Below are 19,870 nucleotides of genomic sequence, written 5' to 3'. Positions count from 1 at the left end.
ATAGGACAGAAGAGTGAAATGATGCTCATTGATTTTTAAAGACATGGTCTAAGAGGTATGCAGTGAAATTCAATACAATAAAACCTAGGCATTGCTTCACTGCAAACCTTATACATAATTTATAGGAGACATGGCAGAGCACATTCTGGCTATTATCCAGATGTATGATTTCACATGTGCAGTTCAGGATCTGCATGAGTTCCTGCCTCAAGCAATTCAAAATCATTTGCAGCCTGACCAGAGAAATATTAGCTATAATAGGCACAGTCATAGGGACATGCTTTCACTGTTTAAAAAAAAATTATGTCCCTGCTGATTTCCTCTCCTGAAATATGCCCTTTTAGCTGAAGCGGAATAAATTTAAGCCAAATGTTGCTGCAGCATTTTCACTCAGGAAAATTACTGAACTGGCAGGTTATTTATTAAAATTCTGAACTGATTCTAGATACATGGCGCATATTGAGAGATTCTTTTGAAGCAATTTTACAATATGCTTGGAGAGGGTTTTTTTAAGAGTTTACTATCCTGTAGAAGAACGAATGTAACACTCAAGAATATTGATGATGAGAGAAACGCATGCACATTATAACTTTCACATATATACAGAGCCGGCTCTACAGTTTTTGCGGCCCCAAGCAGTGAAAAAAACTGCCGCCGCGACCAGCAAAAGGAAGAAGCTGCCACCAAATTGCCGCGGCAGTGGCCGGAACAGAGAAGCTGCCGCCGAATTGCCGCCGCAGCCAGGGGAACTGCTGACCCTTTCTAACTGCCGCCCCAAGCACTTGCTTGGAATGCTGGTGCCTGGAACCAGCCCTGCATATATAATACACACACTGTATGCTTAACATCATGAAAATTTTAAGATTTGAGCATAATTTAATTAAACATCAATCTGTACAGCATGCACACTCCAATACCAATATCAAACTGTCAGAGATAACAAATTCTGACATTATTGAAAGCTTCAGCATAGAACACTTTTGCCAGTTCCCTACCTATCAAAGGTTACAACCCCTCCAGAGCCAACATCCTAAACAATAAGAGAACTTCCCAGGTAATCACCAAATTACCACTTTCATAATATGAAACAACAAATGTGTCTTCTGTAGTGTGGATACAGCTCATCTGATAGTAGGAATCAGGAAATGATCATAGATAGCCATGTACTTTATACCTTAGTAATTTAGCAACTGAATAAACTCCTATTATTGAAGCACTGTACAAATAATTTGATTAATTTCATTTTGTCTTGCTTTAAATATCCGGTACATGGTACCTCATGAATGATCAAAATCACATTCAGTCGTCATCATTATCTTTGCCTTAAAAAAATAACCAAAGGCAAAATAGTTCCATGGTAACTTTGGAATCAGCACTCAGGGAAGCAGCACCTTCCTTTAGCAAATGACAACAGCAGTAAAGTAAAAAGAAACATTTAGAAGCTGCTTAAAAAACAGAGGGGTCTTTTCCTTAAGGGTCTGTATTTGAATTTGATTTGGGTAGATTGCTACATTTTGTTCATGGTGCTTTATGTGGGGGGGGGGAAAGGGTTAGTAATGTCATATTATAAAGGGACCTTACAACATATAATATATACAGCAGATTATGAAAATCTAACATTTAAAAATAAGGGGAAAGTGGAAGGGGAAAAGAGGACTGGTTGGAAAAAGCAATAAGAGAAAAACAGAGGAAAGAAGGAAGCAAAGTAAGAGACAAAGAAGGAAGAAAGGAAAGATAGACAAGAAAAAAAATATCAAGGTGTACAATCATCACCCTAGTAACATGTCCATTCAGAGGAGCAAGGAGGTGTAAAGTGTCCGTTACTCTCCTACATGATCTATCTGTATCGCCATAGCAGCAAGAGTGGGCAGAACTTTGGACTTTATCTGCCCAATGCTCTAGCCAGCACAGCTGAACCAACATAGAAGGGGAAGTAATCTGTGTCATTTATAGGGTTGGCATAAATTATTCCCACTCAGATCAAGTGGGGAATGGGAGATCAGATTGTGACTAAGAGTTTGTTCCTGGATCAGCACAACTATGTGCTGCCCCTTACTCTGGATTTGTGGCAAAGCCACAATAACAGCCCTAACTGAAAAACAAAATAAAGGAAATACAAACTGAAAGGGATGGCAAAAAAAAAAAAAGGACAAATAAACAAAATAGCCTTAGGGGAAAGAGGTTCTGGCACATGAAACACACTTTCTCCATAGAACACCAATTATACTGAACAGGTTTTAATTTTCCCCAACTGCTAATCAGACAAGATGGTTTCACAGGAGACATTCTTCAAATTTACTATATGGAATTAGAAGGGTTTTTAAAATTCAGACATGGACCCTTAGAAGATTCTCTATGTTCTCAGAAAATTCCAAGTAATTAATGTGATCAAGTCAGCGTGGAGTGATTTAAATCAAGCCAATTTAAATCCATGGGTTTTTTTAATGGAGTGATTTAAATTGTAATTTAAACTAGGTTGAGGCTTTGTAAAACTACTTTGAAAATCTATGCTATTGCAATTTTATATTAAAATTAATAAGGAACAAAATTCCTGTATTCCCAACCCCCGAAACATGTTAATACTGCTGTGGTATCTTATTTGAATTTTACAAAACTGCCAGAGATGAAAAAAAATAAATTCAGGTCCTGATCCTGCAAACACTCAACAGGCACATAACTTTACTCACATGAACAGTTCCACTGACTTATATGGGACTACTTATCTGCTTCTAGTTATGCATGTGCGTAAGTGTCTGCAGCACCAGAAGCTAACATTGTGTCAGCAAAAAATGAAGTTATTTAAACTTGCAATACATTAATAAAGATTTTATGAATTATTTGTATACATGTAGTCTAATATTTTCAAACATAGCAGTCTAAAAATAAGGCTTCTCCACCAACATTTACTGCTGGGGGGATTCTGCATCACTGCGCGCATGCACATAATTCATGTGCTGCACATAATTTTTTTTCCCCGCTGAAAAAACTTCTGCTGGAAATTTGCTGCAGTTATGCCTTTTGCCCGATCAGGACAGGGCAAGAAATCAGAATGAGGAGCTGAAAGCGCTGAATGCACAAAATGCAGACAGCACCAAAAAGTGGTGGTTTTGGATCAACTAAGCGATGCATTTTTTAAAATTAGAGATAAGCCAAATTCTCTGCTCCCATTACTTCCTTGACTTCAGTGGCACTGTGCCAGGAAATAATTTAACCCTGTGTTCAAGAGTCATTCTTCTGTTAGAATGTGATTTTTAAGTAGATCTGATTTAATAGCCTAAACAATTTCCCTTTAAAAAAAGCACATTAGCCACGCATCATTACTACGCATAATATTGCTGTGATATACAGTACATAAAAAACAAGTTACAATTGCATTCTGTCAAAGTATTAAATTAAGAATAAATGTAGTTATTGCAAAAATAATTTGTCTGTTTTTATCAAATATTATTCTCCAATATGTGCAAGAACTGAATAGCCCTAGCATCCTAAAGCCAAGTCCAACATCAGATCCATTAAATTATCTGTATTCGGTATCCCAATTTAAATCTATCATACATATATACCTTTTGTAAAATGTAGCTCAGAATAATATGTGAAGCTCAGAGTTCCCAAGAAGTGTTTTGGGGGCTAATCCTGCACCATTATTTTCACTGGTATCCAGATTTGGTTCAACGTGTAATGAATTGTCTTTAAGGACAAGTTTTGGGAGGAGGGAACAGTATATACAGAAAAATGAGATAATTATCATGTTGATTTTATTGTTCAAAGGTCCCACAAACCCAACTATATACAGAATTAGGTGGAAGAAGAGATTTACCAATTTTATTAATAAAATTAATAACTACAAAATAGTGAACTGAAGGGCAGAAGGGAGTCCTGCCCCATGAATATACTTTCAATATCAAGTAAATTAAAGTTAAAATGTGAGTAACAGTAGTTACATTTTACAATTTTTCCTCTGTTGTTTCAAATAACCATTTGTTAAGCACCAACAGCATGCGTCATACACACTGTACAGAACAAATGGGACACAGTGATCATGATCTCAAGGGATTTATCATCTAAGTATAAACTCTTTGGTAGTTCACAACACCTGCTGCTTTCAGGGTATGGGACAGTCTTGTCCCAGGAACACTGAGATTTGGGCAGGAGGACGGGGGTGGGGGGGCACTTGCCTAAAACAATTTTATGTTGCTTTGTTTTTACACAAAAGACTGGCATACACAGAAAGTAAAATAGTATTTTCCAAGAACTTAATCATACTGAAAAGAATCTAGCTAATTAAGAATCTGTTTGATTCAATTACAGCATCATGTCAAGTTCCCAGAAGACAGAGATGGTTGATAAGGCCTTTTGAAAGCCAGGAAACTAGACTGCAATTATGTTCTACAAGACTCCTTTTCAAAGAACAGAGCTTCCCAAAGGAGATTTTAGCAAGGTTCTTTAGCTCACGTATGTGACCCAGAGCTAGTGCACTATAGAGGTACTTAAGGTTTACTCTGTAGTCTCAAGACTTGAGAAGGGGGAAAAAATGTATAAATTTTAAAAAGTAAGCCTGAGATTAATATCAGTATAGTTAAGCTATGACAATGAAAAAACACAAGAGATATACATACTTCTTTTGGAAAACCATGCACATAGGTGATATGCAGCCAAAGATTAGGCACTTCTGAGCATCTGGGCTGTAGCCTTCTTTAAGTAACATTTCCAAGCACTCTTCATTACCACCATAAACTGCTGAATAGACAGGGCTCACTTTGTCTTTTTGTGTGTCACAGGTCCGATCAGTAACTGGTATTAGTAATCCTAAAATGCTGTAACATTTAAAACTATGTTTATTGTGGAATCTTTTCACATATATGGAACAGTTAGATGTTATTTTTCCTGGCTATTTTTCCCATGGACATTATTGTTTAAAACAAAATCAGACCTGAACTGTAATCACATCCTTTTAATTAAATAAATATGTAAAAAAAAGAACATTCATAATATCAGACATTTTGACATAAAAAATTTCTAATATGCTTAAGCATATGGAACTGTTAGTATCATCAATGTAAAACTATCTGCAAATTTAAACTGAAATTATTTTCTAAACATCTTTTACGATTTGTTATTCAAAATTAGCTGGAATTGATGTATTTGTAATAATATCTCAGATTCTAATTAGTTTTAGTCAGGGATTGGTTTACACTGATATAGAGATAAGCCTGTTCTTCAAAGTTTGAATCTAGACTTTTACAAAGTAGTAGGAATGGGCGTTCAGATCTGGGGGTTTGGTTTAACAAACTGTAGACAAAGGGGATTCTTGAATTCAGCCCCGTGGCACTCAGTGAAGCATTGGATGTGGTGGGAGAATTTGATGTCACACCCTGTACTTTGAACCCATATCCTTCCTGATTAATGAAGATCAGTAAGGAAGTACCGGGTACTTTGCAGATGGAAATTGTCAAAGCTTCTCTTAGAGAGAGCAGCCTGCCTGTTGCTTTGAAGGAAGTATTAACACAGTCTTTGCTCAAGGAGCCATGCCTTGACAATCTTGCCAATTCATCTTCCATTTTTGAGTAAGATAGTAGTTGTGGCGAGACATCTCTCACGCTATCTAGATTCCTCTGAAACGTCTCTTCCCTTATCAGTTGGAACACAGAAACTTCACTGGTCATGTTGGTCAATGATCTCCTGGCAATGGATGAAGATCAGGCTCCCATGCAGGTATTATTACATTCCACGGATTGTGAAATGCTGTTCACTCACCTACAAACATTGGTGGGAGAGGAGAGTTCTGCTCTTCTGTAGCTTTGTTTTCTCTTGCCTAGATTGCACCACATAATTACGGGCACTTGCTCCTCTTCCCAAAGGGCTCTCAAGTGCAGGTTACTGCAGTATGTCATGCTGACATCTCTCTTCCCCACCCAAACCAGATATATATGGGCGTGCAGTGTTTTCAGTATACTGATGGCAACCAAATGTATGGGTCTCGCTCAGTGGTTTTCAAACTTTTTGTATCGGTGACCCCTTTCACACAGCAAGCCTCTAAGTGTGACTCCCTCCTTTACTTTAAAAACTGGTGGGTAATTTAATTTAATGGGGGCTGGGAGCTGTCAGTCCCATGAAGCTGATAGCTCATGAGCCCCATATAACCACCCTGAGGGGTCACGACCCCGTTTGAGAACCCCTCATCTATGACACCCCAGACAATGAGGTTTCCTCAGCCAATGCTTTCTTGAGGGTGGAGAATGGATGAGAGTGAGCTGGCTGAAGCTCAGTCCAAACAAGGCTCAGGTGATTGTGGCTTGGGTGAAGCAGCTGGAGGACATGGCAGAGGCAATATCAGCCCTTTTGACTGAGGGTTTCTGCCACTGGTCATCAGAGCTTGATACTTGATGATGTTAGACCCTCCACAGAAACAGTTAGACAGCTATAACCAGGCTGGCTAGGAAGTTGCATCCTTTATTTCACAAATGGACCTTGTCACTGTTTTCCGTACTCCCCTTCCCTCCCCCAAGATGCACTCTACATAGGTCTACACCTTAAAATCATTCACAGACTGAAGCTGGTGCAGAGTGCAGCAGCTCATTTAGTAAGTGGGGCACCTCTGTGGAAACATGTGGCACCAGTGCTCCGGGAACTGCGCTGGCTCTTCAGGTATAGTTTAAGGTGTTGATCATGAACTACAGAGCCCTAAATGGCCTGGAAAATGAGAATGTGCCTCTTTCCCTGTAATATACAGCCAAAACTGTGCTCAGTGGACCCACTCTAGTTGGATCCCCCATTTATAAAAGAGATGGAGGCTACCGGCAGAGGGATCGCTGTGAGAACCTGGGGGTCTGAAACTTGCTTCTCCCCCAACCTTGCTGTGAAATACCTCAAATCTGATGACCTACACTACTACTAAAGCACTTTTTTTTTTTTTTTTTTTTTTTTGCTGTTTGGGAGGAGGGGGTGGAGCTATGTTCTTGGGTGGATTAAAGGGATTGTTCTGCTGCTTTGATTTACTGGCTCATTTAGTTATTCATTATTTGTAGATGATTATTTTTGCTGCTCTATGGTTATCATTTACAACTGTATTTCTCATTAAGGGCTCCTAAAGAGTTTTGGACAAGCATATTTTATCATTATTTACACCTAAAACATAAAATAAACAAAATAGTAATATGCTTATCAGGTGAGCAGATGCCTGATCCTGCAGCCCCTCTCTCTGTGGGACATCCACTGACTTCAATGGGAGTTGGATCAGGCTCCGATGCAAAATGTCTGCTTACTGTACTTCAATGGGAGTTCCACATGGACAAGAGCTGCAGGGTCAGGCTTTGAAACTGTAATGTGAAGAGAATTAAAAATTCTAAATGAAAAAACAGAATCCATAAAACATTAATTCCCTTCCATTTATAGTTGAAAATTCTCATTCTTGATTACCATTTAGTAAGCAGAATCGTTTATTAGATTTTTATATCACCTACTTGCTATGGCCCATTTGGGCTGCTGCATGAATAGGCAACTGCCATTCCTCCTCATTACAGTAGAGATTTGGATTGGCCCCTTTTGATAACAATAGTTCCACACACTTAGCATGGCCTTCCTGTGCAGCAATGAATAATGGAGTGGCTTTGTCCTTGGCTTGACAATTGACATTTGCACCTAACAGAATAAAACATATAATACGATGCCTGATTATCATAACAGAGCTAAAACACAAAAGTGAATAAACAAATTACAGCATTAATTAGGCACTGGCCTTCACAAAATTGCTTCATCATTCAGAAGTTTTTCCACAGGTATTAAAGAAAAAACGGTTACCTACCTTTCGTAACTGTTGTTCTTCGAGATGTGTTGCTCATGTCCATTCCATTGTAGGTGTGCATGCACCCACATGTGCAGTCGTCAGAGACTTTGGCCTTAGTGGTATCTGTAGGGCCAGCTGTAGCACCCTCTGGAGTGCCGCACTCATGGCACTGTATATCAGGCACTGCCGACCCTGCGCCCTCTCAGTTCCTTCTTGCCAACAGAGGGGCAGGAGGGCGGTAATGGAATGGAGACCCTCCAGGAAAGAAACAGGAGGAAGCAGGATGACCGTGCCATCATGTGATGGGCGAAGACCAACCTGCCTTGAATGGCCACCAGGTGTACCTAGACCAAAGACAGCAACAGATCCTGGAGCTTAAGGTGCAGCAAACAGTCCAGGATGTCCTGCAGTGGGGCCTCTTCTGCACAAATGTGGTGACCAGAGGCCCAACATGAGAACCGTTTCTACTTTGCCACGTAGCTAGCCCTGGTGGAGGGTTTCCTGCTGCCCAGCAGGACCTGCTGGACACCAGTGGAACACTGCCGTTCTTTGCCACTTAGCCACACTGTAGCCAGGCATCCAGTGCAGCGCCGCCAGGTTTGGCTGCAGTAGATGACCATGGTTCTGGGACAGCAGATCTGGCTGAAGACACAGCTGCAGTGGGGTGGCTGCCGAAAGACTCAGCAACATGCCGAACCAGTGCTGACGAGGCCACACTGGGACTATGAGGATGACTGTCGCTTTGTCTTGCTTCACCTTTAGCAGGACTTTGTGGATTAATGGTATCGGCAGGAAGGCATACATCAGAGTTCCCGACCACGGGATCAGGAAGGCGTCCAACAGGGAGCCCTTGTCTCTGCCCAGCAGAGAACAGAACACATGGCACTTCCTGTTCTGCTAGGACGCAAACAGGTCCACCCGGGGAGTCCCCTACTTGCAGAAGATTAGGCTGACCACCTCCAGATGGAGCGACCATTTGTGGTGAAAAGAGAAGGTCCTGCTGAGGCAATCTGCCAGGACGTTCTTGGTTCCGGGCAGGTGGGCAGCCACCAAATGAATGGCATGCCACACACGAAAGTCCCAGGGGCTGAGCGCTTTCTGACAAAGGTCCAAGACCTGGCGCCACCCTGCCTGCTGATGTAATACATTGTGGCACTAGTGTCTATCAGGACCTGCACCGCCTTGCCTTCCAGGTGGGGCAAGAAAGTCTGGCAGGCCAGGCGAACCGCTCTGAGCTCCCTGACATTGATGTGAAGGTCATGGGTCGTAGGTCATGCTGTCCCACAAGTTAAAATTATAGCAACCCAAGAGGGCCTGGCGGTTCAGCACCCAAAACTGGAGGCTGGCCATAGAATAAATTTTGCAACCAAACAAATCCAGTCTTTTGGCCTCCTTAGTTTTAGGGGTGGAACTGGTGAGCCCGTTTGTCCCTCTCATTGGCGCCGCCACAACCAACGACCCCAGTGATGGGTGGGTGCACAAGTACTCGAACCCCTTTGTGAAGATGAAGTACTTCTTTTCCGCCCTCTTAGAGGTGGGCAGGATGGAGGACAGGGTTTGCCAGACGGTTTTGGGAATATTCAGGACCCGCCCCTCCCCGTCCCCCCCATGTACCGGGTGCGCGATGCAGGCCAGGGCAGATGCTGAGAGCCATTAAACAAGGTATCTGTCTGCTCCTGCATCTCCTCTGCCTTCAGGCCCAAGTTGGAAGCCACCCTGTGGAGCAGCACCTGATGCTCCCTAAAACTGTCTCTCAGGCTAGCTCTGGAGGGGCCTGCCACTGCCTCATCTGGAGAGGAGGAGGTTAATTGGATGACCGGGGGTGGTCTGGTGGTGTCCTCGCCCGTCAGAGAGGGTGGCCTTGGGGGGAAGGAGGGGTACCGGCTCCTCATCCACGGCGGCTGCCGGAGTGTCCTGCACCAAACCCGGTGTCATCGTTGTTGTGGATGCCAACTTTGGCCTGTCTGGTGACTGAGGGCTGGCGGGAGTGGGGCAATGGCATGATGGGAACACCCAGACATTCCAATAAGGCCATTTTGGGTAAGCCACTGGCCCTGCTGCCAGATCAGCACCAATGCCGCGAATGCACCCTCCGGAGCCCAATCTGAGTGAGGGACTGAAATGCGCCTCCGAGCCGGAGAAGTTGTCACCCTCCAGTGAACAAGGCGGGGCTGTGGAGGCTTGGGTCTGGCGGCTCACTGTCACCGCCAGTGACCGGTGCTGGGAACGGTCCAACCGGTGCCAGGAGTAGGGTGAGTGGTGCCGTGCCAGGGAGTAACCTCAAGGTCTCAGCAACGGCAACCAACAACGCGATGAAGACTAGTGCTGGGGAGATCGACGCCTGGGTGAGCTCCGGCACGAAGACAGGGATCGGGAGCGCGGAGCTGATGACTCGTAGCAGTGAGCCGGAGACCTGGGCGGATGTGGAGATCAAGAATGTGGCAACCTAGGGCTCTGTTTTGGCCCTGGGGACCAGTGGCACTCGCTTGTTTTGTGCGAGGCCTTGCTGGCGGGCTTGCCCTCATGGGGAGCCTTAGGCGGTTTCATTGCCTCATGTGGTGCCAGCTGTGACAGAGGCACTCTCAGCACTCTAGGCGCTGGGGGCTCAGAGCGCATCGACTATGCTGTCGGCTTGGGCCCTCTACCACTCCCTGGAGTCGGTGGCAGGTCCTTTTGGGGGGAGGAACTCCCCAGGAGTGAATCCTTTTGTAAGTCATTGCCAGACATAGGCCCATTACACAAAAAGCAGGGCTTGAAACCCGTGGACCGGGGCATGCCCCACCTGGGGCAAAGTCCCTGCCGGGACACTAACTAAACACTTAATGGGTACTTAACAACTAACTAACAAATGATTAAACTATTTACACCTAGAAGCACAAGGCTAAGATAGAAGAGAAACCGCTGACCGCTTGAGAAGCAAGGGACAGAGGCGCTCCGACTGACCACCCCGGGCAGTAAGAAGGAACTGAAAGGGCGCAGGACCGGCGGCACCTGATATACCAACACATGAGTCTGGCACTCCAGAGGGCACCATAGCTGGCCCTACAGGCACCTCTAAGGCAAAAGTCTCCAACGACTGTGCATGTGGGCGCGCGCACACACCTACAATGGAATCCACATGACCAAGCACTTGAAGAAGAATCATATTTATTTTACTAACCTGCTACATGTTTTCAAATTGCCCATACACTAAAGTGATTAGAACTGAAGTTCTCAAAGTATTTTTGGTTTTCATTTATGTAAGCAGTGTCAGGATGAGCTCCACCCTGACATCTGGTGGTGAGGTGTGGCAAGTTGTGGAAAAGAACTTCAGGGGCCGATCTCATTTGCATAGGCACACCCACCACGCCTAGAATGAGACCATAGCTGCCCAAATGGTCACTTTGGCTGCTGTGGGATCCCCAGTGTCTCTGTTATTGGGGCAGGAAGAATAAATTGTTATTACCCTGATTATGGGAACTGTGCTTGGAACTGTACGTGGCCTTTTGTTATGATGGAGGGATTCACCATCAACTAAGTAGCACTCGCTAGGCAAGGGTCATGGGTTCCAAAACTGTGTGAATGGAGAGAGGCTGGGGACAAGTAGTAGTACTTGGTGGCATGGGCCCCTTGGTGAGGGCCTTACATGCTGATTGCACTTCCTCCTCTCTCCACTGTGGAATATCAGAGCTAATTTTGATTTCATTAGAAGTCTAGTTATAGGCTGCTGAGCTCACTTTGGGCTGACAGTGCACCAGCACTGGGGCTCCCCTACTATAAGCTGAATTCACCTAAGAGCTGAAATCACTGAGTGTTGTGTTAAGTAGTGGGGGAGCCTGAAGATATATTATGGAGCAGTTCGACGCGGAGCAGTGTGTGGATGGCAGGAGCTGCTTGTGGGCCGTGGAGCTGAGCGAAGGAGTTCGTGGGGCAGCTGGCGGAGCGGAGCGCAGCTGAGCGAAGGAGTTCATGGGGCGGCTGGCGGAGCGGAGCGCAGCTGAGCGAAGGAGTTCGTGGGGCGGCTGGCGGAGCGGAGCGCCGCTATGGAGCTATGGGGCGGTCAGCTTCAGATCACGTAAGGTGCCTCTTACCCCCGTCCCATTTCCACCCAGGTTGGGAGGTAAAGCTCCACCAATAAACTTTCGAACTCTGGGGCTGCCCTGACCAGGGACAGAGACTTTTGGGGCATTGGACTTTTGGGACTTTGGGTGATTTGGGGTTGCTGGACTCAAGAACCAAAGGGAAAAGGGCATGCCCCAATTTGCCTGGGGTGGGTTTTTTTTGCTCATGGGTTGTGTTATGAATCCTGTTGGTGGTGTTTCCCCAACATAATGCCACATTGTTTCTCTCTGTTATTAAAAGACTTTTGCTACACTCAGACTATGTGCTTGCGAGAGGGGAAGTATTGCCTCCTGGAGGCGCCCAGCGGGGGTGGTATATATTTTTCCCAGGTCACTGGGTGGGGGCTCGAGCCGGTTTGCATTGTGTTATTGGAATGGAACCCCTAGATATTGAACCCGGCCCTTGTTGCTGCCAACTCTGACGGGCAGAAGGGTTACATTTAAATTTGACAGGAAGAAAACACTGTCAAATGCTAGTCCCTTAAAATTCTCCTTTAGGGTCACTTGAAACCCTGCTGAGGTTACAGAGTGAATGAATGATGTAAAGCATTAACATAAAGTTAATCACAAATACAGAAAAATATGCAATTCTCAGCACACTGCAAGTAATTAGCATCTAATAAATTAAACAAACTCTAAAATAACATTACACACTGGAGAGCTGAACCACTTTCTTCCATTCAAAGGAAGACATTCCCATCATTCAACATGCCAATAATCCTGCTATGCTGGCAGATTGTTGGGCTTGCACTCTGGTATAGCACTGCATTATACATTGATAGTAGAAGATACTTAATAAACAGAATTATAAACCACAGAGTCATTACTTTTATTTACACCTTTACAGATGAACTTTACATTAGGTTTCTTACTCCTACTGTAAAATGAGAGAAATTACTTTGTATGAGATTGGGAGGTACTTGTCTCACTGTGCAGTAGAATAGGGCAATACCAGATAAATGATAGACATTGTGGAGAAATTGCAAAGATTTAGTTAATATTTTGTTAGAAATTACTTTCTGGAGATAGTGCCCCACAAGTATGGAGATGCTAGAGCTGTTGACCTGTGTGTGATGTTTTGGTCAGGTTTAGGGTGCTCAACAGTTTAATAGTAATGACTGTTTAATTTTCATTTGATTGTGTGGGAAGGTTAGTGAGAGCATACTATTCAGAGATGCACACCAAGATCTGCTGGTATGAGATTCTGAAGAAATTACTACTGTAACTTTAGGGCCAGACTGTGATACCCTTAATCACGCTGAGTAGTATATTGCTCCTGCAGTAATCCATAGAAATGAATTGGACTTCTCATGTAGTAAAGCAGTAGTTCTCAAACTAGGGGCACCGCTTGTTCAGGGAAAGCCCCTGGCGGGGCGGGCTGGTTTGTTTACCTGCTGCATCCACAGGTTCAGCTGATCACAGCTCCCATTGGCCGCAGTTCGCCGCTCCAGGCCAATGGGGGCTGCCGGAAGGGCTGCCAGCACGTCCCTTGGCCTGTGCCACTTTCTGCAACCCCCATTGGCCTGGAACGGTGAACCGCGGCCAGTGGGAGCTGCGATCAGCCAAACCTGTGGACACGGCAGGTAAACAAACCGGCCCGGCCCACCAAGGGCTTTCCCTGAACAAGCGGCACCCCTAGTTTGAAAACCACTGAACTAAAGGACTACTCAGTGTAATTAAGGGTTTCACAATCAGACCCTTAATCTTTACCGAGGTTAGGTCTTTACTTAGGCCTGGTCTAACTAAAAAGTCAGGTCGACCCGACTAAGTCAGTCAGGGGTGTAAAAAAATCCTAACTCCCGGTGCACATAGAGCAAAGAGCAAAGTCAACCCGAGAATTCTTCCATCGACCTACCTACTGCCTTTTGGTGAGGTGGATCACCTGTGTCACTGTAGCATTTCAGCTGTAGATGAGCACTTATGTTTTATGTCCTGTTTCTTGGTCTGACTCAAGGGAAAGCAAGGCAAGATACCGGAATAGCAAAATTTAATTTTGTAATAATTTCACATGCCAGTTCATAGCTGATGTTTCACTAACATTATAAAAATATTACCAATGCTAAATGAAAGGTGAAAATTACCATGTGATAGAAGTACTCGTAAACTCTCCAGCTTCCCATACTGAGCAGCAATGAACAGAGGTGTGATTCCAAAGTCATCCACACATTCCTTGTTTGCTCCTTTTTCAAGAAGCAATTTTATTATTTCAGTATGTCCCTGAAATAAATATATTTTTGTTTTGTTAGAAAAAAAAAGCAGTGGAATTGATATAACCCTACTTTTTCATTCTTACTCTGTGTAGAAATCTAAAATATAGAGTACATTCAATATTCTATGGTATTCTGAAAGTCTGTGGCAGAATCATCAGATAGGTTTAATTTCATATTGCACATTTACCCAGTCCAATAAATATAAATAGAATTAAATTAGCATATTAGAACTATAAGTCTGATAAATTTTTATGCTGGATTAAAAAAAAATTGAGAAGAGACCAGGTTGACCTCATCTGATACACTTAATTTTTTGGGGAAGACTTTCATTGTATCTTATAACAGATTTACTTCCCAAATGTTATATCTGATCACTTCTTAAGTACATGCAGTACTTTTAATATTTAAATAATCATTGCTGCCCAACACCTTCTATAGCTGCTGTAGCATAGTATGACATATTCAGAATGATCATTAGCATTTAGACTGCCTTTTCTGCCCTAGCCTAACAATCATAAATCACCAGAGTAAGAAGCAAAAACTGTACAACCTGTCATTTTAAAAGGGTAAAACACACTATTTACATGGAAATGAAATAATAAATTTATAGGTTACCTGAAAAGAAGCTTGGTGCAAAGAATTCCATCCAGACCAAGAATGGGATCCATTAATATTTGCTCCGTGTTGGAGTAGAAGCTTTATAATTTCTGGATGTCCATTTTCTACAGCTTCAAACAGAGTAGTAAAAAATTACTCTTACCAAAGAGGCAGAATTGAAGGAACTGGTCAGCTCAGTGGTTTAGTCATCAAATTTTCACCTCAGTAGTCAGAATTGTTTTACAGCCCCACAACAGACATCAAAACTAATTCACTTTGAGTGACTGTGCAGCTTTGATTACAGATCTAAATCCAAACACACAAAACTACTCTCTAAGGCTCTGCATATGAAACAGAAATTATATCCAGTGTTGCCTCTTTGTGAAGCAAAACATTTATAAGCTCCAAGATGGAGACATTGATAACCATCATTTAAGAATATGACAGTCACTACATGGATAATGGAGATAAAGTACTATCAATCTGATAATGTGGTTTCACAGGGAATAAAAGTTCCAATGTACAGCAAAACTCACATCTCTTTCTCCAGCAGGTGGAAATCTATGGAAACCATAATTAAGGAAACATCTGCTAGTAACTTTAATTTCTCCTCTTCCTCAATAATTTTCAACTTAAAAACACAACAAAAAATTGTACATATGGAAGTTAAGTCCTTAGTCCACGTTGGTGTAAAACTCCATCAACCTCAGTAGACATACTCCTGATTACACTCTGTGATGAGAGATCACAATCAGCCACACTAGCCCTAGAGGCAACTTCGCATTTACCCACACATTCAGCATGAGGACAAGAAAGTGGAACTACAGTACGTGACGACTCTTACTAGTGTGCCAATATTGCAGACACCTCTGAAAATGAAATACCCATAAAAAGAAAGTGATTGTTGGTTACAGGAAAGAATAGAGTCAGGAGTTCTGGGTTCTACTTGTAACTCTACCACCAATACACGCCGTAACTCACAGGCAATTGAGGAACAAAGCGATTACATGATCTCTCATATGTAAAATAGGTATGATACAATCTTAAGTACATAATTTCTTGGAGAGTTCCTAAGCTTAGGAAATATTTGTAAAAATTTTAAAAGACTTATAAATCCTATAAAGTGCAAAGTAACAATTTGTAAAATTCCATAGAGAACCTCACAGAATCACACTGAAAAAAAAGAGTTTCTACAACATGATTCTCAGTGTTACGTTCTTCTTAGGTCATGTTTACTAAATTTTCAATCCAATTTTATTTTTCCCATCTCTGTCTACAGCAGGGGTGGGCAAATTTTTTGGCCAGAGGGCCACATCTGGGTGGGGAAATTGCATGCAGGGCCATGAATGTAGGGCTGGGGCAGGGGGTTGGGGTGCAGGACGGAGTGCCACAGTTCCCTGTTCCCGGCCAATGGGAGCTGCGGGGGGCGGTGCCTGCAGGTGAGGGCAGCGTGCGGAGCCAGATCCAGCCCATAGTTTGCCCACCCCTGGTCTACAGTCAATTTAGCTTATTAAAATCAAGCTGCTCGGTATCTGTTTTATATATTTATTGCCAACACTTAATAGCAAAAATTATTCCACAATTCCAACTTGTTTTCTAGTTATCAGGCTGCAGTGGTCATATATGAAGCCTCGGGCCGGTTTTGTTCAATATCTTCATAAATGATCTGGAGGATGGTGTGGATTGCACCCTCAGCAAGTTTGTAGATGACACTAAACTCAGAGGAGAGGTAGATAGGCTGGAGGGTAGGGATAGGATACAGAGGGACCTAGACAAATCAGAGGATTGGGCCAAAAGAAATCTGATGAGGTTCAGCAAGGACAAGTGAAGAATCCCATGCACCGCTACAGACTAGGGACCAAATGGCTCGGCAGCAGTTCTGCAGAAAAGGACCTAGGGGTTACAGTGGACGAGAAGCTGGATATGAGTCAACAGTGTGCCCTTGTTGCCAAGAAGGCCAATGGCATTTTGGGATGTATAAGTAGGGACATTGTCAGCATATCGAGGGACGTGATCGTTCCCCTCTATTCGACATTGGTGAGGCCTCATCTGGAGTACTGTGTCCAGTTTTGGGCCCCACACTACACGAAGGATGTGGAAAAATTGGAAAGAGTCCAGCGGAGGGCAACAAAAATTATTGGTTTCAGAGTAGCAGCCGTGTTCACGAAAGCTTATGCTCAAATAAATTTGTTAGTCTCTAAGGTGCCACAAGTACTCCTTTTTTTAAAAATGATTGGGGAGGAGAGGCTGAGGGAACTGGGATTGTTTGGTCTGTGGAAGAGAAGAATGAGGGGGGATTTGATAGCTGCTTTCAACTACCTGAAAGGGGGTTCCAAAGAGGATGGATCTAGACTGTTCTCAGTGGTAGCACATGACAGAACGAGGAGTAATGGTCTCAAGTTGCAGTGGGGGAGGTTTAGGTTGGATATTAGGAAAACTTTTACACTAGGAGTGTGGTGAAACACTGGAATGCATTACCTAGGGAGGTGGTGGAATCTCCTTCCTTAGAAGTTTTTAAGGTCAGGCTTGACAAAGCCCTGGCTGGGATGATTTAGTTGGGGATTGGTTCTGCTTTGAGCAGGGGGTTGGACTAGATGACCTCCTGAGGTCCCTTCCAACCCTGATATTCTATGATTCTAGTCAGTCAGTAGTTTTTCTAGAGTTAGGCTGATATGAATTAGTTAGGGGGGATATGACAGAGGTTTCTCAAATCATGACTGGTGTGGAGAAAGTAAATAAGGAAGTGTTATTTACTCCTTCTCATAACATAAGAACTAGGGGTCACCAAATGAAACTAAAGGCAACAGGTTTAAAACAAAAAAAAGGAAGTATTTTTTCACACAACCCACAGTCAACCTGTGGAACTCTTTGCCAGAGGATGTTGTGAAGTCCAAGACTATAACAGGGTTAAAAAAAGAACTAGATAAATTCATGGAGTTCATAATGGAGTCCATCAATGGCAATTAGCCAGGATGGGCAGGGATGGTGTCGTTAGCCTCTGTTTGCTAGAAGCTGGGAATGGGCAACAGGGGATGGATCACTTGATGATTACCTGTTCTGTTCATTCCCTCTGAAGCACCTGGCATTAGCCACGGTCAGAAGACAGGATACTGGGCTAGATGGACCTTTGGTCTGACCCAGTATGGCTGTTCTTCTGTAAAAGAGGTAGCTTTCATTACAATGAAAGCTTTGTCAAAGACAGGGGTCTTGCACTTCACAATGAAGCAAACTTGGGATATGACAGAGGTAGTAAAGTTCCAAAACAAATCACAAATCCCTACCTCTAATCCAGAATCACATAAAGACCGTGAGCAGAAGTTCCTCAGCAGACCTCAGCTGACATGCTGGTGCACAGAAAGAGCTGCAAACTCTAAGACAGCTAAATGCCATACCACAGAAGATTTTGTAGATTAAAACTAATTATTTGAATTGTAATCAGATGCAGATGGGAAGCCAGTAAAGTGGATGGCACACAGGCCTAATGTGCTCATGGCCGATGCACTGCGCTGTGAGCATGTTGCTACTGCATTCAGCATTAGCTAAAGTTTCCAAGTGGTCTTCAAGGATAACCCTAACTGTGAGACAATGAAGTAGCCTAAGCCTGAAAGTGATAGAGTCATGGATGACTCGTGAGATCTGCTTCAGTGAGGAAAGGCTGCAACACTTCAACCAACCACAGATTCTAAAAGCTGTATGAACCCCTTTTGCTAGTTGGGAATCCAAGAGAAATCTTGGGTTCAAATTACCCCAAGCTGTTTTGGCATGGATGGGATTCATTTCATGAATAAGTGGAGCAGTTACAACCCTCACTAATTTCTCTAGATTACCAACCAAACAAATACATCTCTGTTTTAACCAGATTAATTATCAGCCAACCCATTCTCATTTGACCCTATTTTGGGCAGATGCTACGGAAGCAAAGAAACTGACTGAACTGAATCTGATGAATAAGAAACCTAGAACTAAGTACCATCACCATACAAACATTACCACAGACCAAAATGCCTCACAACCTTCTTCAGCAGCTCTTATGCTCTTAGGAGGATAAACAACTTCCTGTGGTACCTCACATGTGAAGGACTAAGTCACTGTTCATTTCCCTTACTCTAGTACCACCTGTGCACCTATCAGAAAGGAAGGACTTGGTCACTGAAATCACTCCAGGTAGATTCTTTGTCATATATGTTAAGTGTGCACATCCAATATAAAGTTTGTCTAAACCAGGGATCTCAAACTCAATTTACCTTAGGGCCAGTGCCCGTCCTCAAATTCTCCCAGTGGGCCAACAATGTAACTGACGATGGTGTTCAGAAAACGATAATATTGTATTTTTTATTTCAGATTTCTTAGAAATAATAAAACTGTCATACAACTTTATACGATTCTTCACCTGCCAGAGAGTTTTAGTGTTTGCCAGACACCAGGCAACACTTCAGTTCTGTCGGTTTGTTGATGTTTGGCCTCAGTGACTGAGCAGTTGAAACTTTCAGAATTGCAGCAAGGTGGGCATCAGATAGTTGTGTTCAGTATTTTGACTTGTTTATATACACTGTGGAAAAAAGTTACACTGCCTCCATGGCTGACTCTGCCTGGCAACTAATGATGCTGCCTCCATGGCTAACTCTGCCCGATGACTAGTGATGGTATCTCTGTCCCTCACCCCCAGCCAATGGGAACTGTGGGGGGTGGCACCTGCAGCAGACAGAGTGGGTAGCGTGGCTGCATGCGTCTCTCCTCCATGGGCCTCAGTGGGGAGGTTCTCAGGTTCTCAGGTTCTTACACAGAAGGCCCGTGGGCCAGGTCTTTGAGACCCCTGGTCCAACCCTACAGGATACTTAAAACTTGACTTTGGTATAAAGAGTCTCTAACTAAAAAGGAGCATATTAACACTTGTATGCCTCTATATTAACTCAAACATACCTTTTCAGATACCTCTACTATTCACTGACCTTGGAACTAGCTGACAACATGCTAACCTAGAACCCCATTACCACTCCCATCAGATAAGGGGCTCACCTCAAGAAAAAACCACCGCAGACTGAAAATAGCCACTTATGTACTTATCCAGCCACCAACTTGTGCCACTATACGGAATAGTCACGTGTGTCTCACAGTTCACCTGCTGCTGAAAACAAGTTAGTAAACTACCCTTGTTTACAGTCAAAACTCCGCTGCTCTGT

The 19,870-nt window shown here is 43.4% G+C and overlaps 1 protein-coding gene across 4 annotated transcripts in view; it reads right to left on the bottom strand.

Annotated features, from left to right (window-relative positions):
* Positions 1 to 19,870, bottom strand: part of ASB3 (ankyrin repeat and SOCS box containing 3) — a 128,988-nt gene that overhangs the window by 27,308 nt on the left and 81,810 nt on the right. For all 4 annotated transcript variants that reach the window (XM_073339169.2, XM_073339172.2, XM_073339170.2 and 1 more), the window contains 4 exons: positions 14,709 to 14,821; positions 13,965 to 14,100; positions 7,461 to 7,638; positions 4,617 to 4,814 (listed from right to left, as the gene is read on the bottom strand). In XM_073339169.2, coding sequence (XP_073195270.1) covers positions 4,617 to 4,814; positions 7,461 to 7,638; positions 13,965 to 14,100; positions 14,709 to 14,821 — 625 coding nt within the window. The remainder of the gene's footprint in view (positions 1 to 4,616; positions 4,815 to 7,460; positions 7,639 to 13,964; positions 14,101 to 14,708; positions 14,822 to 19,870) is intronic.

Source organism: Lepidochelys kempii, chromosome 3 (assembly GCF_965140285.1).
Source record: "Lepidochelys kempii isolate rLepKem1 chromosome 3, rLepKem1.hap1, whole genome shotgun sequence".
Lineage (NCBI taxonomy): Eukaryota > Metazoa > Chordata > Testudines > Cheloniidae > Lepidochelys > Lepidochelys kempii.
This window is presented reverse-complemented; position numbering and strand designations above follow the sequence as displayed.